The following is a 21,623-nucleotide window of genomic DNA, read 5'->3' on the forward strand; positions in this document are numbered from 1 at the left end:
CCTCTTGTCCTTTTACATTAACATTGCCACATCAATTGGGTCACAGTTTTCGCGTCATAAAAAAATGGACAGGTCACAATTGCCACATCATTGCACCGTTATGTTTTTAACGCCATAAGCGAAAAGGACCAACTTGAATCGATTTTAACGAAATATGGGATAATAGTGAATTTTTTTACAAGGTAGGACGACTTTGAATACAACACTAAAAACGAGGGACCAAATAATGTATTAAACCTAAATTTAATTTTGTTAATGAGATGAGGTACATGGAGGGGGTTATAGTACAAAGTTAAGAGTTGTTGATGGTTGAAAAATCATTAAACCATTATTACACTTTTTCAGATTTTATTAAATGAAGGAAAAAACTGTCAATTGGAAGGTGCAAGATGAGAAAGAGGAGGTGCAGGTGTCGAAGTTGTATGGTGTATAATGACTTTTGCTTTTTTTGTAAATTGAAGTCGTTATAACTACTAAGACTCATGTTAAAAATAATTTATTTATGCCAAATGATTTTTAATTTTATTTATAGTAAAATATTTTTTAATTTTTATTTTATTATATTCAATGAGTTTTATTTATTTTTTATTTAATTAATATAATATTTAATATTTATTTAATTAATGAATACATAATAAAAATTACTGTAATAAAATTAATATTATTTTATTATAAAAGAATTATTAGAGAGGAAAAATAAATAATAAAAAATAAAAATAGATAATTTTTTCATTATAACCGTTGTTGTGAAAGTAAGAATACATTTTTATTTACTTTAGGTTTAAACCCTCGGATCATTCTTATATTTGTTGGGGAATCTCAAACGAATCCTCGTGTTTTCAACTGTCTCAATTGAGTCTATATATTTGCAAAATGTCGCAATTGGATCTAAATATTTGAAAAATTAAGTCAATTAAGTCCTGTTCGTTAAGTTTTCATAGACAATGTTAAAATGTGTTGACAGTGAATATGCTGAGGTGGATATTTTATTATGTGGAAATAGTTAAATTATGACATGGAATTTAGTACATTAAAAACAATAGAAAGATTATGGAAACAACATTCATAAAAACCCTAAAAGCTTCATTCTTCCTTACCCACAAAGCATCTCATCCTCCATTAACCTAATCAGCCATGATCAATTGCGAACTAGCCCCTTCAAAACCCCAAAATGGCGAACCCTGAATCGTTCCTGTTCAGTTCACCACCGCTCCTCTCTTTATCACTGTTTTCGCTCGGTTCGATCACCACCGTGTCGCTTCACTCCACCACCACACTTGTTTTATTCGGTAGGAGGCCACTATCACTATTACTCTTCAATCCAGCGAGCTATTGTAACCCTATTGTTACTCTTATTTGATTTCACTTGGTGGAGGGCTCGACAACGATTTGCAGGTGAAAAGAAAATTAGAGGACTAGGGAAATGGTTGGTTGATGAAACTGACGAAGATAGTCTCCCTTTGAAACTAACTGTGGAGAAAAAATCGGTGTACCAGAACCTAGCGAAGGTGTACCACCCTGATTATGCGCTCCGACGATCGGAATCGGACGTACGGGACTTCATCGAGATCCACAACGCATACTAGATGTTGTCGGATCCGTTGACGAGAGCCGTGTACGATCTGTCGTTGATGGCGGCACGTGGCGGTAATGGCTTTTTCACTTCTTTGGTGGCCCCCGATGGGTCTTCCCGGTTGTATTGCCAAACCCGCAAGTGGGAAACAGATCAGTGCTGGTAGAAATTATTTTTTTAACAAATTTATGGGTTCATCAGAACAAAAGAAAAATGAACAGAAAAAAAATGTTAGAAAGAAAAAAAAAGTATGTAAATTACATTTTAACCAATTTTGTTACTTTTTTTTGGCTTAAATGTTTACTTCGTCCTTATGTTAAGGGGTGAATTTCTGTTAAGGGGTGAATTTCTGTTTAGTACCCGATTTTAAAAATGCTTCTATTTTATCCCAAAGTAGTATAAATTGTATCATTTAGATCCTTTAGTTAAATTCACATAAACGGAATTAACTCCAGTTGACGAATCTGCACTTTTTCTTCTTTCTCTTCTTAATTATATTTTAACCTATTTTTTTACTTTTTTTTTCTTCTGCTTGCCTCAATGTTCAGTGTCATCAGTGTTCTATTATGGATAGGGATCTGATTGGTTGGAGGAATAAATTTTGCCACGTCAAAAACTCTTAATTTAAAAATAATTCCATGTAATAAAACACTTTTACATGAGTGCGCACCATGTCATCACAATTTAACGTCGTTTGTGAAAACTTAACGAACATGGCTTATTTGACTTAATTTTTCAAATATTTGGACCCAATTGAGACATTTTGCAAATATATGGACCTAATTGAGACGATTGAAAAAACAAGGACCCACTTGATATTTTTCAACGGAGAGTTTAAATCTTTATTTTATTGTTAGTCGCTTGATTCATTTCATTAAGAGTTATTTATTATCACTATCTTAACTTTTTATTCACTTTAAGGTAGAAAAAGTTTTTAAAAGTGAAATTGTATTTGGTATTCGACTACCTAACAACAACTTCTATTCTGGCCGCCCTTCAGGTATTTAAAAACTGAATTTTTATTTTTGGACGGCTCGTCCAAATGACATTTTTTGGGTACAACAGTGTTGGCATTATTATTAGTTGCAAAATAAGCATAACATTATTACTTTAATGTAGTATATTTGTGAATTTAAACTGTTGGATACTGGTAATCTACACTTTTAAATTTTCATAATTTTCTTTAATTTAAAAAATAATGTGACAGCCATGTTACTTTTAGCTACGGAAGTGAAAAGTAAAGTAATTTATATTTCTTGCATAAGGGTATGTTCTGATCCTTTTGTGAAAGATTTATCTTTTGAACTACGCTTTCGATGAAGATCGAAAAGTTCCAGCTACGAACTTTGATGGCAGACAATAATATTCTATCCACACGTCAACGCCACGTGTTGAGATCCAAGAGCTTTGTCTGAAGTTCAAATAACAACACTTCAGATTTCAGAGTTCAGAGCTTTGCAGTTGAAGCTCTTAATCCCAATTTTTGCAACCATGACGGTTTCTTCCTTCTTCAACAGGGCCTCCAGGGTTCTAAGCTCCTCCAATTTTCTTTTTCTCTGCACTCTCAGGTGCTTTTATTTATCAATTTTTCGTGTACATTCTTTTAATGTTCTAGGAAGATACGAAGGGTACTTTTAACTGTATTGTCTATTTTAAGATTTCAGTGGTTGTTGTTGGTTGAAGTTCTCACTTACGAGTGTGTGATTTTTTACTTACATTCATATACATGTGCATGAACGAGTAATTTTGGGGTATTGTTATATTATTTCACTTGATCCACTTGCTAGTGTTAATCAAGATCATTCAATGAATGTCCTTCTTGATGTTGGATTAGTGTTGCAAATGGATCCAAGCAATTTTACTTCATTCAATGCATCCCTATACTTTCATTGTTCTTCTTGGGCAATTGAGCTAGTGGCTAAAATAGTGCCTTGCCTCAAAATGTCATCTAGGATACTCACAGACCCAGGGTAAACTTCTTAGAGTTTAGAAAGAGAACTTAAAGATGTAGAAAAAAAATATGTATTTTATGAAACCACAAACAGAGATCATTGGAGAGAATTATCCCTCTATGGGTTCTTCTTCAGCAAAGGGTATCCCTTTTCTTTCATTCCTTAGGTCTCATCAGCTATATAGTTTTTCCTTTATATTTGTGTTCAGCGTTACAGCTTACCTTCTTTCTTCAAATACTCTTGGTTAGAAGCAATCTCTCAGAAGTAGTCAACTGAATCTCACGTATGTGTTTTCTATTTCGCTAAGTTTGCATGCCCTTTGAAATTGCAGTGGTGGTGGTGTGGTTGCGTACTCAGAATCACAAACAGGAGCTGAACGTCCTAGTATTCAAGCTAATGAGCCCTCCAAAAAGAAAGTGGTGGTTCTTGGAACAGGATGGGCTGCTACCAGTTTCCTTAAGGATCTGGATGCATCATTTTATGATGTTCAGGTTGTTTCGCCGCGTAATTACTTTGCATTTACTCCCTTATTACCTAGTGTCACTTGTGGGACAGTTGAAGCACGGAGCATTGTAGAGCCAGTCCGAAACATCATTAAAAAGGTGGAGTCAATTTTAACCGAGCTCTAAGAATAATTGGTGGTTTTTTAGACAGCAATTCACATGAGCATGTAATATAATGATAAATCTAGTGTTCTTTGAGGCTTATCTTATAAAACAAGATTGTTCGATGCTTCACTTTGTTATGTGTATTGTTGATGTCAGTATCACCTTGTGGTCATGTCTGGGAATTTTTCTCCCTTTCATTTCTTGTTCTCAAGGGTATTTTGACTTGATAATTAATAAGAAAGCCCCCCACCCCCATTTTACCATTGCAGAGAAAAGGAGAAATAAACTTCTGGGAAGCAGAATGCATCAAGATTGATTCTTCAAACAAAAAGGTTTTCTGCCGGTCCAATATTGACAACTTGGTGGGAAGTGGCGAATTTTCCTTGGACTATGATTTCTTGGTTGTAGCAGTGGGAGCACAAGTAAATACATTCAACACTCCTGGTGTCAAGGAGAACTGTCATTTTCTGAAGGTATTTTTTTTTTCTTTATCATCATTTATTGGGTCAAATTTTTTTTCTTGTTTATGACTGTTGGTTTATCAGGAGATTCATTGAATCTTTGAACTTCTTGGTGAGGAAAAATCCATAATCAAACACACACTTATTTGTTGATCTGTTTGTAACTAATTCAAAATGCACCCTATGATGACTCACAGGATGTTGAGGATGCTCAGAGGATTAGACTGTCTGTGATTGATTGCTTTGAGAAGTCTGTTCTTCCTAGTATAACTGACCAAGAGCAAAGGTCAATTCTTCATTTTGTTGTAGTGGGAGGAGGTCCAACTGGTGTGGAATTTGCTGCAGAATTGCATGATTATGTCCTAGACGATTTAATCAAATTATATCCAACTGTCAAAGATAAAGTGAAAATAACAGTGATTCAATCAGGAGATCACATCTTGAACATGTAAGAACAGCATTAAGCATCAACTATCTAAAGTACTTTCTAGCTATTTATGAACTTTTTTTACTTTCTACCTCTTTGATACATCACAACTAAAATGCTACCGGTTCTAAATCTAGTGTTCCTTCAACTGTAATAAACTTTCTCTTTACATGTTACTTTATTCATCTGAAATTATCTCTTTATTGGATGAACTGCTGCATTTTGTTTGGTTAATGTTACCGTAAAAGCCAAATTAGATTGCAAACTAAATCCACTCACAAGTTCATTTGCATGCTGCTTTATGTTTTATGATTGGTGTTTAGGATTGGCGTCTTTGTCATTGGTCTGACATCAAATAACAAGATTACCAATCAATTCAATAATACCTTTTAACTTATCTTGGTAATTGATAATTCAATAATGTATACCCTGCGGTTACTACCTCCTGTGTATTTGATCCTATTTAGCTTTGATTGAAGATTATAAGGTATTTGGTTGAGACTTACAACTACAGATCACTGCACCACCTCCTCGCCCCAACAGTTCAATCCTTCCACTGTTTAGCATTCCAACACCTTTTACTTTTTGTATTGAATTTCTGGTATTGCTAATCTTCCTTCGTCAAGGAAGTATGATTTCAAATCTTTCACATTCTTAACTCATCTTATATAAGAAAGCACACCTAGGATAAATGTCATCTTCAATCTTGTAGGTTTGATGAAAGAATAAGTTCATTTGCTGAGCAAAAATTTACAAGAGATGGGATAGAAGTTCAAACAGGATGCCGGGTCATCGGTGTTGATGACAAGGTTATTACAATGAAGGAAAAATCAACTGGAGAGGTTTGCTCAGTGCCCCATGGATTGGTTGTCTGGTCAACTGGCATTTCAACCCTTCCAGTTATAAGGGACTTTATGAAAGAAATTGGTCAGGTGCTCATTCATTCCATGCATTTCTTCTGAATGCTATTTGCCTCACTCTTTCTTCTTCTCACTTCTTGTGTATGTGCTTGTGCACATAGTGAGGAAGCTGCTCCAGCTTTTTTAGTATGTTACCTCAGATCCATCATATATAATGCCTTTCTGGCTTAAAATCACAATTTACTATTGTATGGATAATCATATCTGCATAAGCGAGAATTTCACCATGTGCAGGCTGAAAGGCATGTACTAGCAACAAATGAATGGTTGCGTGTGAAGGGATGTGAAGAGGTGTATGCCCTTGGTGATTGTTCTAGCATAACTCAACGTAAAATCATGGTATCTCTTTAGACTTTAAGAGGCCTTTTCTAAACTTCTAAGCTTATTTTAATACAGCAATGTGCTGTATCCTCTCTGAATGAATAAAGATGTGAACAACTTGATTGAGTTTTGATGATGAAATTAAACTCATTGTCCCTTTCATTTGATTATTTCTGATAAATTGAACAAACTTGTTACATGTACTTGTATTCAGGAACGAAATGCATGTTATGTAAATCACAATTGAATTGATCTGTGATAATTAACTTGTTACCTTGGTTTCTAGGATGATATCACAGCCATATTTGAGGCTGCAGACAAAAATAAGTCAGGCACCTTAACTATTGAAGAATTCCAGGAGGTGGTGGATGACATTGTCTTAAGATATCCGCAAGTTGAGCACTATCTAAAGCAAAAACATCTGCGTGATTTTAGCACACTATGGAAAGATTTGCAAGGGAATGAAAGCAAGGAAATAGGCATAGAAGCATTTAAGCTGGCCCTTTGTCATGCAGATTCACAGGTGAAGAGTCTGCCAGCAACTGCACAGGTATATATTTCACCAGTAATTCTTACTTATGCTGATACCTTTTGCTTCCAGATATCTTGTACATTTTTTAAGGTGTTGCTATATCCAGGTTGCTGCCCAACAGGGTGCATATCTAGCTAGATGCTTCAACCACATGGATCATGCTGAAGAGAATCCTGAAGGTCCTCGACGTTTTAGTGGATCTGGACGCCATAAGTTTCTGCCCTTTCGGTAAACTGTGTACATCATGTTCTTATTGTGTTTCCTGTATTTCTTGTCTGTGGAGGGGAAATTTCAAAGTTGTCCACTGAATGATAAAAGGCCAGGGAAATCTAGTATGGCTGTTAAGTTAGTTCTCATCCGTTATGTAATGATTGCTTCAAATTTGAAAGCAGTTGATAAGAAACAATGCAGTGGCACACACGGAAGTGAGGGGATTAGATGTCGAATTAGGCAGAGTGTTCTCTATGGTCTACTCCACGTCATTATGTAATTTCTTTGGTTGATTTTTTATGCCTGATAATCACTATAGATTGCCTTCTTCCACTTTTTTAGATGAAGCATTTTGTTTCTATTTGAAACCATGCTCTAAGCCCTTCTATGTGGGACGTTAAGGTCCAATATACTACTCTACTTGTCAGGAAAAATGTTTTAATGCCTTTGTTACTGAAAACACTTCAAATTTAGATCCAAGAAAATATATCTAAGTAAAACAGCTATAATCATTGATAAACGTAACAAAATATTTATAGTGAGCATGAAAAGTCACAAGAGACATGCCCCAAACATCACTATGAATCATTTCAAAACAATAGGTATCACGATGCTATGGAAAATAAAGTAGTTTACTTTTAGCCAATTTGCAAGCAGAACAAGACAAATGCACCAATACCAATAACTATATCCCAACAAACTAAATTTAAATGAGTGAGATAAAATATAGAGCTAGGATGACCCAATTTTCTACGTCAATCCTCATCGCGATTGAAAACATTATTATAAGCAGAAGAGAAGTGATGGAAAATAAACTGGAGAGGAAACAATCTTCCCACTTTAGGCCCCCTTCATGACCATTTCCCTCAATACCTACTCCACACAAGATAGCTTGAGAAAAGTTGACATTACATTTGTTGTCTACTAATTGACCAACAATCAATAAGTTGGAAGCAATAGTGCAGGAAAAGATAGAGATATGAGCATCTTTTTCTTCCCATGCATCTAAGGCTATTTTTTAGTCTGTGCCTTAGAGGGCCATCTAGGTGACCCCACAGTCCTTTCCCTTTGACATACATCTTGAATTGATATTTCCGAGTTGAATAACTCTTGCCGTCAGTTGCATACAAAAATTGTCTTTGTTTGAAGTTGTCATGATGGTCGAGTAGCACTATCCCAATGAAACAGAACCATGAAAATGCAATGCAAAAATGAAGCAAACAAGGTTGAAGAACCATGAGCGAGAACAAAAATTATGGGCACAAAAAAAACTGCCACAGCGAACAAGTGTAGTGAATGTAAGTGTGAACAAAAATCACAAGCATGAATGGGGACTGCAAACAAGAATAGAAATCGAAAGCATGAACATGAACACAAGCAAGAACAATAATCACAAGCACAAACAAATATCGTAAAGTGAATAGAAACCAGAAAACATGAACAAGGGAGGCATGGGTGGATAATAGGTTGCAAGTGCACGAATCAAGAACAGGTCACCTCTAGAAACCATGTGCTAGACCATGAAAATGTGGAAGGGAGAATGAACGAACCAAAAGAACAAGAACACAAATCGAGAACAGGTCATGACTAGAAATCATGAGCTTGACCATGAAAACGTGGAAGTAAGAAAGAACAAACCAGAAGAACAATACTGGATTGGAATTCGTCTGCTACCATGCTAGGCAAAAGTGGTTTGATGTCTTTGTTCGTTGTTATTATTTTAGGATATTATATTAGATTGAAAAGAACAGATCAGTTCAGATTTACCTGGCTTATTTCTAGGAGAACAAATTAATATAATTACATAGATAAAATAATTCTTGATTCTTACAACTATTCAAGCAAATTTCTTATGAAGTGAATTTTAAGTTTAACTTAATCTTACAAAATCTGTTTATAGAAGTTTGCACTCACTTATATATACTATAATTTGATCATATTTTTAACTTGCCTTTACAAAATCAGATTGTATGATGAGCTTTGTAACTATTTTTATATTAAAATTTGATTATACCTTTAGTCAATGTTATAATGATAACATATTTCTTTTTTGGTGAACCCAGATATTTTCTGGTTGATAATTGAAATGCATTTGAGTGAGTGAATTATCTCAGTGCTAGAGATATTGAGATCCTTTGAAGATAATGAGTTTTCCAGATCCACGTTCTTCCATACATGTAGACTTGCATAATGATGTGTTTAGAAGGCATGGTTATCTGCCTCCGATATACCACATTATGTTTTCAAAATAGTTGGCCACTAATTGGGTAAAAAAGATGTTTTGATAACTATTTTAGGTTAGTTTTTTTTTCTAATCAAAGATATAATATAAACAGGTAATTGTGTTTATGCTTCATCAGTGACTAATTAGTGAGAGACTGTTTGTATGTTAACAAAAGGTATAGGCATCTGGGTCAATTTGCTCCACTGGGTGGGGAGCAGACAGCTGCAGAACTTCCTGGAGACTGGGTTTCCATGGGTCACAGCACTCAATGGCTTTGGTATTCTGTATATGCAAGGTGAGTGATTATCTATTATGTAAAGCACACTTGTTTGATGTATTTGCATAACTAGTTTTATCTAATAACTTTGTGTTCAACATTCAGCAAGCAAGTGAGCTGGCGAACAAGGGTCTTGGTCGTGTCTGATTGGACAAGAAGATTCATATTTGGCAGGGATTCAAGTCGAGTTTAATTTCACATCTTGGTTAGCTCTGTTGATTCTTGTATCTAATGTATAGTGATATCAATGTTGATGGAACAACATCCCCATTGGAAACAATTTTATGATCAACTGTTATTGCATTTTCGTTGAATGTTTTTGTTTACTGCTTCCATTTTACATAAGCATGCATGTATGTGGATTTGGATTTGGATTGGATCCTTTTCAAGCCTTTTATTCGTACATAATGAGAAGGAAACAGATCTAAGGGAAAGTGTACAATTTCCTTTGTTTTAACTAATTAACATAAGAAAATGAATTTTCATGCAGTAATAACTTTGACTTTTGGCCAGTGTTCAAGATGAATAATAAAATAAATAAAAAATCTATTATCTTATATTTCAAGTTAGGAGTAATATTTTAATTTTTTATATAAATGTATTTATTTCTAAAAAATTTATAAGTGTTATAAAAAATGATGACTCATCTTGATAATATAATCATTTAAGTGTGTACTGTCATCGGGAACCACGCAAGCTTTGAAGAAAAAAATGACAAGTATACAAATTTAGAATGTCATGATAACATTTACCCGCTTCATATCATCTTCACAAGAAAAAGTCAAATAGTTTTTAATTTATAACTTTAAAATAAATGATTTCATTTCAAAATTAAATCAATCACTTGTACTCGTTGAAAAATGTATGGAAAAAAACAGAAGGATGATGTGTAAAATCGAGTGAACAAGAACGATGAGATTAAGAGAGCTTTGAGCAAAGATGCGGTTTGACTGCATAATTCTCGGATCATTTTGTAATTCAACTATAATGATTGACCATGCTTTTTTTCAAGGAGATCTGTTCCTCGAACAACATGGCAGGTGTATTATTTCCCTTGGTTTAACCAGTCAACATAAAGAAAATGCATTTTTATGCAGTAACAAATTTGCCCTTGGGCTACTGTTCAAAACAGTACCTGAAAAATCTGTCACTCCCGTTTTTCTAGCCCGTGTTTTTCTCATTTTTCTTACAAACATAGCATGCCGAAGGAACCAAAAAGAAAACAAAATTGACATAGAAACAAGCACTTAAGAAGACAAATTAGCTCTCTAGCTAGGAGTTTCACAATGCGTTGGTCTTCCAGATTCTTTCACACAGCCTCGAGGGCTTTCAATGAGTATCCATCATGGTCCAAGTCTATTCTTGTTTGCACTGTCATCAGGTTTAACTTATAAAATCTCATACTTTACGTTCTTGCCATTTTTTTTATATGTTCTGTAACAGTCCAGCTGCTAAAGCAACTTCTTCATTAGACTTAATATAGTTAAATTCATGCATGGTATCTATCTATATATATACAGATCTATTCTTCATATTCTAAACAAGAAAAATGTAAGAGTTGTATTGTATCAGTATAATCACTTAATTTTATTTTTGTTGGTATGCATCATTTTATAGGGAGTGATGATCTTCTTATACGTGTTTGTGTTTGATTTATTAATTTTTATGTTAATCGCTTTCTGCATTGGGTTGCAGTGGAGGAGGAGCAGTGGCATTTTGTGATGCCAAACCAGAACATAGCAATGAACCTCCAAAGAAGAAGGTGGTGGTGCTTGGAACTGGTTGGGCTGGAACCAGTTTTCTGAAAAATATGAAAAGCAACTCCTATGATATTCATGTGGTTTCACCACGTAACTATTTTGCATTCACTCCATTGCTACCAAGTGTAACATGTGGCTCAGTGGAAGCAAGGAGCGTCGTTGAACCCATTCGCAGTATCACCCGCAGGGTACCTTTTCCATCAATCATCTTCTCTCTTGTTTAAACAAGAACAAAATTAACATGTTATTATAACCATCCATGCTGCTATGTACAGTGTATCATGTGTGTAATGGTTATTAATTAACTGCCACATTTACTAGTAGTGCGTAATGTTTCAGCTTTTGAATTATATTTGTATATACACTTACAAGGAAAACACTGTTCAACAGAGCGGTGTAAATATTAGTTTTAGTGAAGCTGAATGCTACAAGATCGATCAAAAGAATAACAAAGTTTTTTGTCGTGCTGTGAAAGACAAAAAGTCTGGTGAACGAGAAGAATTTTCCATTGATTATGATTACCTGGTAATAGCTATGGGAGGTCGTTCTAATACCTTCAACACACCTGGTGTTGAGGAACACGCCCATTTCCTGAAGGTATATATATCTTTTAAACATCCAATTTCTGTCATAATTATATTATTAAGTAGAAGTTTCACCGAGGTTGTTAATGTTGTACTTAAACCAGTCACAAAAGTATATGAGAATTGTATATAAATTTCTTTCTTATGAGAAATATTGCATGTGTACATGGTCCCTATCAATCTTACGCTCATATAATTGAGATTTTTTATTACATGAGAGTTTATAACATTCAAGCATGTGTACCTTAAAGATTGATCAGGATCATAGTAATCCTGAATTATGTATAATTTTTTTATTCTTTTGGAATGGTGCATGTGTGTATTCGTATGAAAAGAAAGGTCCTTTTAATTAGATGTGCAAACTGAACGACTCCTGATTCTCTATGAAGGAAGTGGATGAAGCTTTAAAAATCCGTCGGAAAGTGGTTGAACTTTTTGAAAGAGCTAGCCTCCCTACTTTACCAGAGGAAGAGAAGAAAAAGCTTCTGAGTTTTGTAGTCGTTGGTGGTGGTCCAACTGGGGTAGAATTTTCTGCTGAACTTCATGACTTTGTACATGAGGATCTGGCTTATTTATATCCTGAACTTGAAAAGTATGTGAAGATTATTCTCTTGGAGGCAGGCGATCATATCTTAAACATGTAATGTATTTTTTCTTATTATCATATCAAGTCTATGTTAAAACCTATATTCAATTTTCAAAGTGCTTCTTTGCTTCTATCAGAATCAGAATTTTTCCTTAGTATGTTGAACTTTAATGTAAACATTCGTCAGGCAAATGATCGAAGTGAAAATTCAATTCCACCTTTAAGAATAACACTAAAATCACTTTTAAGACCATCCCCTTTTGTTTTTGAATGTGAAACTGTTATATAATTTCTTGGTTCATTGCAGGTTTGACAAGAGAATTACTGAATTTGCTGAACAAAAGTTTGCCAGAGATGGCATTAATGTGAAGTTGGGATCTATGGTTGTGAAAGTTAGTGAAAAGGAAATCACTTCCAAAGAAAGGTCAACTGGTGAAATTGTTACCATACCTCACGGAATGGTAGTTTGGTCAACTGGTATCGGTGCTCGCCCTGAAATAGTTGAATTTATGAAACAGCTTGGCCAGGTTTGTTTCTTTGTTTCTCACAATCCAGGGGAAAAATTTGCTACTGTTCAATTTTTGCTAGCTTTGAATTATTTCTGTGACAGATTAACAGACGTGCATTGGTCACTGATGAATGGCTGAGGGTGGAAGGATCTGACAACATCTATGCTCTTGGTGATTGTGCCACTATAAATCAACGTAGAGTTATGGTAGGTGTAATCTATGAATTGTTCATTCTACAAGCCCTTATTGTTTTTAGTCTGTGCTCTTTCATTGCTATAATATGATGTGATTATAGTAGCTACCACATTTTGTTTCTTGTGTGTAAGTGCTAGTAAAAATGTTTCATATCAGATAGAGATCAAAATGTTGAATGACATGAGTAAATAGAACTTACATGCCTAAAAAGCTTAAGGTTTTGCAATAGACCTGATATTAACCATTGCATACTATTTCTGCTAAAAATCATTGACATTTTAACAACAGATTATGGTGCTGCAGTGGTCTGTTAGTTCTTTAAGTTCTAACATAACAGTTTTGTGTGCCACGGCTTTACCAGGAAGATATAGCCGTGATATTTAGCAAGGCTGACCAGAACAATTCCGGAAAATTAGATCTTAAAGCATTTAAAGACGTTGTTGATGACATTATTGAAAGGTACCCTCAAGTGGAAATTTATTTAAAGAAGAACCAAATGAAAGACATGGCCAGCTTGCTAAAGAAATCCCAAGAAAGCGGCATTTCTGTGGACATTGAATACTTCAAAGAAGCCCTTTCCAAAGTAGACTCTCAGATGAAAAATCTTCCTGCCACAGCTCAGGTACAAGTGCATACACCAAACACTATTTCTCAATAGTGCTTGATGAGTTGAAACTTTTCCTTTTCAAAAGGGTTATCTTACTTGTGCCTTGTGATGCCTTCCAATTTTGAATCACTATAGGTAGCTGCACAGCAAGGAGTGTATCTTGCAGACTGTTTCAACCGCATGGAGTTGTGTGAGAGGTATCCTGAAGGCCCTCTCAGGTTCAGAGGAGTTGGTCGCCATCGATTCCGTCCCTTCAGGTATGGAAGAAATTATTATATGGTTTAAGATCATTATGGCTTTTATGTGAATAATTTAAGAGTGAATCTAAGTTCTACATGTTTGAAAGTTTTAGATTGAAAGTGATGTTAATCCTGCATGTGGATTGGACTCAAGTTACATGTAAATAATCTCTTCCTAGTGATCTCCTTAAGAAAAAAACAAAAAAACATCACTACCAATATCTAAATGCCATGTAACTGACTTTCATGTGTTCTTTCTGGTAATTTTAAAATATCTGATTACCAATCACAGAAACATTAACAGAGATGTTAAGTAATAGAGGATTCTGAAATCAAATATGCTTATTCATGTGACATAGAGTAAGGTTAATAAATACTATATGGATGATGTACCTGTAATTCTACCACAAAATAAACAAAATGGTTAATCAGTTACGTGTTTGGTTAATTTTTCCTGGTGTAGACAAAATGGTGCATGTGTAACCGAAAACTTCAGGCCTAATTCTTCATTTCCCATAATTTATTTATTGAAAGGTACAAGCATTTAGGACAATTTGCTCCACTAGGAGGAGAGCAAACTGCAGCTCAGCTTCCAGGAGATTGGATTTCAATTGGTCAGAGCACCCAGTGGCTCTGGTATTCTGTGTATACAAGGTAATTTATTCAAGGTTTAAACTAAAAGAAACTATAATTGAGTTTTGGTGTTGTAAAGTTTCTACAATTAAGTATCCACACTTAGTTTATAATAGCTTGAAACCACCAACACATTCATGGACTTGATTAAAAAAGATTACAGAAAATCAAAGACTCAGTTACACTTTTCTTTACTTTTTTAGAAGCTTAATTAAAATTTTCAAAACAAGTTAAGGAAACATTGTAATTTATTAACCATTATTGGACACAAGTTTATCACATTGTGTTAGTAAAGTATGCTTTCATCTTCTAACTATTCCCAAAACATGCAGCAAACAAGTGAGCTGGAGAACAAGGTTTTTGGTGGTTGGTGACTGGGGAAGACGATTCTTGTTTGGTAGGGATTCAAGTCAAATCTAAGATCTCATTCAAAGCTCAGACATACTTCATATTCATTTCTTGGCACAGCAGAGCAAATGATCCCAACCTTACCACACAAAATATAGGAAAAAAAAGGATTTTAATTTCATGAAATTACTTTTCCCTGTCCTTATCTTACGGTATGTTAATTGTATTGATAAACAACCTTATTTTTTAAATACCACATTGACTTCAATAAATCAATTTGGACTTCTAAAAACCTTATTTGCTGCTAGTTTGCCAGACATTCATACTGAAACTCTATGCACAGAAATAAAATAAGGAATCTCTCGTTACAACTAAACCAGTTGTATGCATGATTGAATAATCACATGAAATGCAATACAAATTCCTAGGTTGCTGTTCATAATAAGAATCAAATGTACATTTTATCAAGATATGTCAAAGCAGAGTGCATCCAAAAGTTGAAGTGTGATTCTAATTTATATGAGAATTTTAGTTTAATTTATCTTATTTTCTTCTCCTAAGAATTGTATTTGATTACCTAATTTTTCGTTTGAGTGCAAATTACAGTGCATCCAAATTGAGAGGACTTACACAAAACGCTTGAAAACACATCAAACGTATGTAACTATGACTATGAGGAATGATGTTTTATCAACCCATACGTATTGATTCTCATTAAAAGAAAAAAAAGGACAAATTTCAATGTAAATCACTTTATTTCAAAATCATAGTTAATTTAATTTAGACCTATATTTGAATTTAGGTTCAACAACACCTTGAAACGTTCAATACTCAACTTATAATAGTGAAATTTAAATTTCTCTTTCTCACTGTCAAGAAATGCCCTTTATTTACTTAGCAAAGTTAGCTTTGAATTGGAATAGAAGACAGTTACACTCAAACGTTATCCTTTCAAAAAGAAAAAATTTAAAATCACATCTGTCTATACAACAAAACTGCAAAATCGTGAGTGAAGGAAAAAAAGAGTTAAACCAAACACTTGAATATCCTGTTTTAATATTTGAAAATAATGCATTTATAATTTTTAGTATTATTTACATTTTATATAAAATATCTAGTAGTTTTTTTATTTATTTTTTCTTTATTTGCAGTGCATCCAACGTAGATTTCTTTAATGTATGAATTAAAAATAAACCAAATTTTATAAAAAAGTAAAATAAAATATCCTGATACTTTTCAACAATATAAAGTTATATATAAAATAACAATATAACTAGGAAAGAAATAAAATAAACAAACAAGTACTATTAAAGCTATTCTTACCTGTGCCAGTAATAAATACTCTGATCCCAAAATGTTGACAGTAATATCAAATCTCAGATGTCATGTTTTCAATATAACAAATCTCTTATCCTAATTAATAAGAATATATAGATGTTATTTGTAATTATTTTGAATTTTAATTCTGTAACTTTTCACATGGTATAACTGGAGAGTTGAATTTCATTAAATTGCTGCACAACTTACAATTTACAAGAGGAAAAAGTAGAAAGAGATGCAAATACATTTGGTGAGACGCCAAACAGAGGATGCTATCCCTGACCCCAGCAACTGAAATACATAACTATTCTGAGAGACTCATCTGGTTGAACTCGTCGGAGAGACTCATCTGGTTGAACTCGTCGACCGGTCACGTCACTCAACCTGGTAGCTCTGGTCTCCGAACAGTCTCTGCCGGAGAATAACCTTCTGCAACTCTTGGTGGTGGGTTCTTCCATTGCCGTGGCCACAGTGTTGGACATCCAGATGCGTAAGAAGTAACTCATGTCTTAAGTTGTTGGGACTGGGACTAGGAAACTACTAATCTGTGTGTCTTTATAGAGGAAACAGGGGGCAGAGGGGTAAAACTTGTGAGTAAGGTGGTTTTGGGTGATGGAATACTGTACAGCTAAACCTATGAGTGGTTTTGCTTCTGGTGGGACCCTGTCTTTAATGGATATTGGATAAACACAGATAGGATTATCATCTTCTCTTTCCTCTAACAAAAATTCTATTTAACTAATCTTAACCTTTTTTTTTTATATTTATTTATTGTTTAGTATTTTCTTACATGTATGAATGAAGCATTAACAAAGCAGTGAATAAAATACTTTAATACTCTTTTGTAATTATTGCATATTCATAAATATACTTGATGTTAAAGAGTGTTTCCATGTTTACAGTTTTAATTGAATGATTGAGTTATCTTTTCTCTTAGGTTTAATACCTCTTTTGGTCCCTAGAAAGGGGGCCAAAGTTCAATGTGGTCTCACCTTTTTTTAGAAGTTCAATGTGATCCCACCTTTTGTAAAAAGTGTGCAATCAAGTCCTTTTTGCAAACGGCGTGAAGTTTTTAACGGAGCAGCTGACAGGGTGGACTGAGTATCATTACGTGGCTTTGTGTGGGTAAGACGTGGCAAAGAGAGGGTGATACGTGGCTGTGAGAGGGTCAATTTGGTAATATTAGTGAGGTTAGGAAATCAGAAATTAGGGTTCAGGAGTTTTAGAGAAATTGCTAATTTGGGATTGATCATCGTGGACGAAGTGCACATTCAGGATCTCAAGCGCGAATTGGAGACCACAAATCTGAAGCTCAAATTGGAAACCGCAAATCAGGTTAGGGTTTATGATATGTATTTGTTGTATATGTTATCACTGTTGTCGCTTTATAGGGGGATTAAGTAGGGGTGAAAAGTTGTCTTGTTTTGATGGTTCATAGTGGTCCCATAGATATTAGTTTAACTTAAATTAGTGGTCCCCGTTTGCATTTGCAGGGTTGGGGTAGGGATGGGTGATGACATGTTTCAGGTTGTGGTCCATCACGGTGGGACCTTGATCAAAGAAGTCCCCTTTAAGTATATGGGTGGGGAGATAGTTTATTGGGACGTAGATCCCGATAAATGGTGTTATTTTGGAGTATTAGGTTCACTTAAAGATCTGGGTTACATGGAAGTAAAAGAATTATATTACAATATCCAACATGTTTTACATAAGCTTGATGATGATAAAGGAGCCATGAACATGATGAAGGTGGCTAATTATTTGGGGAAAGTGAACCTGTATGTTGTGCATGGGGTGGACGAACCAGCTATTGTAGAAAATGATGACAATGAGATTTTGTACGTATGTGAAGGTCCAGCAGACAGTGGTGAGGGTAGTGACGTTGGAGGAGAAGCACATGTTGAGGGTGACAATGAGGATGGTGAGAATGAAAATGTCTGGGAGGAAGACAAGGAGGATGCAGAAGATGTTGAGGTTGAGAATGAGGGATTAGTGGAAGTGCACATTGAGGATGGAAGGGAGGATGGAAGGGAGGTTGAAAGTGAAGAAGAATTGGAAGTGGACATTGAGGAGGGAGGGGAGGTTCGTACTGAACAAGAGGTGGAAGTTGACATTGAGGATGGAGGGGAGGTTCCTACTGAACAAGAAGTGGAAGTTGATGAAGAGGATGGAGGGGAGGTTCATACTGCACAAGAATTGGAAGCAGACATTGAGGATGGAGGGGAGGTTCATACTGCACAAGAATTGGAAGCAGACATTGAGGATGGAGGGGAGGTTCATAGTGAACAAGAATTGGAAGAAAACATTGAGGATGGAGGGGACAGTGATGATGAACCTGGAATGGATGATCTCAGTGGTGATGAGTATGTGGATGCAGACAATGATGAAGAAACCCAACAACAATGCAGGGGTTTGTCAGATGATGATTGGGAGTCTGATATGCTTGTAACTCCTGAAAACAGTTCAAGTGAGGAGGATTACAACGAGGATAGATTATGTATGGGTGGTTTCTCAAAATATACAAAACAGAAGTCCATGGCAGATTACAAGTGGGAAGTGGGCACCATTTTCAGTGGGAAGGAAGAGTTTAAGGATGCTATTAGAAGGTATGCTGTTCATGCTGGGAGGGATCTAAAATTTGTGAAGAATGATAAGCGTAGGGTGAGGGTGCGCTGCATGGGTGGCCAAGGGAAGTGCCCATGGGTAGCTTACTGTGGGTACTTGCCATCACGCAAAATTTGGCAATTAAGGAAGATAATTGATACTCACGGTTGTAGTAGGCAACTTAACATCAAACTAATGAATGCTCAGTGGTTGAGTGAAGAAATAGATAGGTCTTTAGTTGACAATCCTAACTTAAAGGTGAATGATATTCGTACTAAAGCATTAAGAAAATGGAATACAAATGTGTCAATATCCAAGGCACGAAGGGCAAAGTTAATTGCCACAAGACAGCTTGAAGGAGATTTCAAAGAACAGTATAAAAGGATATACGACTATGGACATGAGTTGTTGAGGTGTAACCCAGGTTCAACAGTGCAGATTAAAGTTGACTCGCATAATGGTGATACAATCTTCCAAAGAATGTATGTTTGTCTGAAAGCTTGTAAAGACAGCTTCAAAAGTTGTAGGCCCATAATATGTTTAGACGGATGTTTTTTGAAAGGTTATTACAAGGGAGAGCTTCTCACTGCTGTTGGTAGGGACCCAAACGATCAAATGCTACCACTTGCCTATGCAGTAGTAGAAGTGGAGAACAAAGACAGCTGGACATGGTTCTTGCAATTATTAATTGAAGACCTCGGTGGTAGTGAAGTATGTGGGGGGTGCACGTGGATGTCAGACCAGCAGAAGGTAAATATACACCTTATATTCAATTTTAGTTAATGCTTTGTTAAAGGATCTTGTTTTATGACTAAAATTATTTGTGCAGGGGTTGGTCCCAGCTATCCAAGAGCTTCTTCCTGGGGCAGAACAAAGATTCTGTATGAGGCACCTGTATGCAAACTTTAGAAAAAGGTTTGGTGGTCAAATTTTAAAAAACCTGATGTGGACAGCTGCCACAAGCACATATCCACAGGCTTGGGAGAGAGAGATGCTGAAAATTAAAGAAGTCAATATTGAAGCATATAAATACCTCATAGCCATTCCCCCGAGGTAACCCATTAGCCATTACATACAATTTACTGTCCCTGATGCATTGTAACCCATTTGAGTGTGCAACAGGTTTTGGTCAAGATCTCGCTTCACAGGTCAAGCAATGACTGATACACTAGATAACAACATCAGTGAAGCTTTCAACAGTGTTCTTATTCATTCAAGAGGAAAACCTATTATAACCATGATGGAGGATATCAGAGTTTATCTCATGAAAAGGTGGGCCACCAATAGAACCAAGGTGGCATCTATGGAGTTCACAATATGCCCAAAGATAAAGAAGAGACTTGAGAAGGAATGTAATCTGTCAAGATATTGGGTGCCAAGGTAATATAACTCCATTTATTTTATATACAAGTTATTTATCTACATTGTTGATGTGCTTCATTTGTTTCAGCTGGTCTGCACGAAAGATTTTTGAGGTTAGGCATACTTCTTCAGTTGGGAACAAGTTCACACTGGACCTGGACACAAAGGAGTGTAGCTGCAGAAAGTGGATGATTAGTGCCATTCCATGCTGTCATGCAATTGCAGCAATGAACTTCTCCAACGTTGATCCACAGACTTTTGTCCCCAATGTGTTCACAAGATCCACCTATGAAGAGGTCTATGCGTCCATCATTTTTCCACTCAATGGCCACCTACTATGGGAAAAGACAAATTTCAATGATGTACTACCACCACTGATCAGGAAGATGCCTGGGAGGCCAAAGAAAAAAAGGAGGTTGGAAGCATGGGAGCTAACTAAAGATCAGACTCAAATGCGTGTTGGTGGCCATAAGAAAAAATGTAGTCTTTGTCGTAACATGGGGCACAACAAGAGTAACTGCCCTTTAAAGCCCCAGCCAGTAGAAACAACACAACCATCACAGCCACCTCCAAGTTCACCAACCCCTGAACCATCACAGCCACCTCCAAGTCCCCAATCACCCCGGCCAACAAAATGCAAAGTCAGAAGAAAACGTACTTAGATGCAAAGTCAGAAGAATTGTTATTAGATATTTAAATTTTGTGGTGCTGTAATATGTACTATTTCTTACATGGTGGTGTAATACATACTTAACGTACTTACTGAACTGATTTTCTGTATTTCTTTTATGTGTCGTAATGAATGAAACTGCTTTTATGTATTTGTTTTATGTACTTGTTTTATGTATTTGTTTTATGTATTTGTTTTATGTGCCAATATTCAGCATCATATGCATTATTTGGTGACCTTGGTGAACAGTTTTAAAGCAAATGGGGGACTCATTTCAACATTTTTAAAACATCAGGGGACTGATTTCAACATTGTTAAAACATCAGGGGGACTGATTTCAACATTGTTAAAACATCAGGGGGACTGATTTCAACATTAATCACTAAAATTTACTCATTAAAATAGTCAATACGTAATACATTGAATTGCATAATTCATCTTACACCTTACAATCTAACTAAATGAACCTAGACAGAACCTGAACAAGGCACACCACAATACACACACACAAAGCTACAACTAAGATCTTCATCATTTTCTGCAAGTCCTGCACTGATTTTTCCAGCCGACTTATCCTTCTCACCATTGTGCAATCTTTTTCATCAACTTTCTCTTCAACACACCACTTGAAAAAGTTACACGAGCTGCCAATTGCAGATCCACCCTGTTATTCACCAAGTTATGGATTCTATCAACAAATG

At 35.5% G+C, this 21,623-nt stretch overlaps 3 protein-coding genes across 4 annotated transcripts; all 3 read left to right on the forward strand.

Moving 5' to 3' along the window:
* The first annotated feature begins 2,858 nt into the window (after window positions 1-2,858).
* Window positions 2,859-9,831, forward strand: LOC124835244 (external alternative NAD(P)H-ubiquinone oxidoreductase B1, mitochondrial-like). Of its 2 annotated transcripts, none has more exons than XR_015780227.1 (10): window positions 2,859-3,141; window positions 3,857-4,127; window positions 4,403-4,606; window positions 4,792-5,042; window positions 5,734-5,953; window positions 6,176-6,280; window positions 6,549-6,812; window positions 6,901-7,022; window positions 9,068-9,301; window positions 9,404-9,523. XR_015780227.1 is itself a non-coding variant. In XM_047310147.2 (10 exons), exons 1-10 carry the CDS (start codon window positions 3,065-3,067, stop codon window positions 9,696-9,698), a joined length of 1,722 nt encoding a protein of 573 aa, XP_047166103.1. In that variant the 5' UTR covers window positions 2,862-3,064; the 3' UTR covers window positions 9,699-9,831. The 2 variants fall into 2 exon arrangements, 1 of the variants encoding a protein (XP_047166103.1); XM_047310147.2 differs by lacking the exon at window positions 9,068-9,301 and adding an exon at window positions 9,611-9,831 and having other exon boundaries at window positions 2,862-3,141.
* An 825-nt stretch (window positions 9,832-10,656) lies between these two features.
* LOC124822730 (external alternative NAD(P)H-ubiquinone oxidoreductase B3, mitochondrial-like) lies at window positions 10,657-15,258 on the forward strand. Its single transcript, XM_088093151.1, has 10 exons — window positions 10,657-10,886; window positions 11,201-11,453; window positions 11,656-11,862; window positions 12,239-12,489; window positions 12,743-12,962; window positions 13,046-13,150; window positions 13,501-13,761; window positions 13,882-14,003; window positions 14,520-14,639; window positions 14,951-15,258. The coding sequence occupies exons 1-10, from the start codon at window positions 10,792-10,794 to the stop codon at window positions 15,036-15,038; spliced, it is 1,722 nt and encodes a 573-aa protein (XP_087949277.1). The 5' UTR covers window positions 10,657-10,791; the 3' UTR covers window positions 15,039-15,258.
* Window positions 15,259-17,238: 1,980 nt separating this feature from the next.
* LOC148197083 (uncharacterized) lies at window positions 17,239-20,983 on the forward strand. Its single transcript, XM_088093296.1, has 4 exons — window positions 17,239-19,640; window positions 19,720-19,943; window positions 20,013-20,270; window positions 20,341-20,983. Exons 1-4 carry the CDS (start codon window positions 17,793-17,795, stop codon window positions 20,912-20,914), a joined length of 2,904 nt encoding a protein of 967 aa, XP_087949422.1. The 5' UTR covers window positions 17,239-17,792; the 3' UTR covers window positions 20,915-20,983.
* Window positions 20,984-21,623: the final 640 nt, after the last annotated feature.

Source organism: Vigna umbellata, chromosome 6 (assembly GCF_029865625.1).
Source record: "Vigna umbellata cultivar VRB3 chromosome 6, Vumbellata_1.0, whole genome shotgun sequence".
Taxonomy (NCBI): Eukaryota; Viridiplantae; Streptophyta; class Magnoliopsida; order Fabales; family Fabaceae; genus Vigna; species Vigna umbellata.

Excerpts from the sequence above, each read along its gene's own strand:
- LOC124822730 (XM_088093151.1), top strand. The coding sequence starts at position 10,792 with ATGCGTTGGTCTTCCAGATTCTTTCACACAGCCTCGAGGGCTTTCAAT. Across the intron at positions 11,863-12,238 it reads AACACGCCCATTTCCTGAAG|GAAGTGGATGAAGCTTTAAA; the intron begins GTATATATATCT and ends TTCTCTATGAAG. Across the intron at positions 12,963-13,045 it reads TTATGAAACAGCTTGGCCAG|ATTAACAGACGTGCATTGGT; the intron begins GTTTGTTTCTTT and ends TTTCTGTGACAG.
- LOC148197083 (XM_088093296.1), top strand. The coding sequence starts at position 17,793 with ATGGGTGATGACATGTTTCAGGTTGTGGTCCATCACGGTGGGACCTTG. Across the intron at positions 19,641-19,719 it reads GGATGTCAGACCAGCAGAAG|GGGTTGGTCCCAGCTATCCA; the intron begins GTAAATATACAC and ends TTATTTGTGCAG. Across the intron at positions 19,944-20,012 it reads CTCATAGCCATTCCCCCGAG|GTTTTGGTCAAGATCTCGCT; the intron begins GTAACCCATTAG and ends AGTGTGCAACAG.
- LOC124835244 (XM_047310147.2), top strand. The coding sequence starts at position 3,065 with ATGACGGTTTCTTCCTTCTTCAACAGGGCCTCCAGGGTTCTAAGCTCC. Across the intron at positions 4,607-4,791 it reads AGAACTGTCATTTTCTGAAG|GATGTTGAGGATGCTCAGAG; the intron begins GTATTTTTTTTT and ends GATGACTCACAG. Across the intron at positions 6,281-6,548 it reads TAACTCAACGTAAAATCATG|GATGATATCACAGCCATATT; the intron begins GTATCTCTTTAG and ends CTTGGTTTCTAG.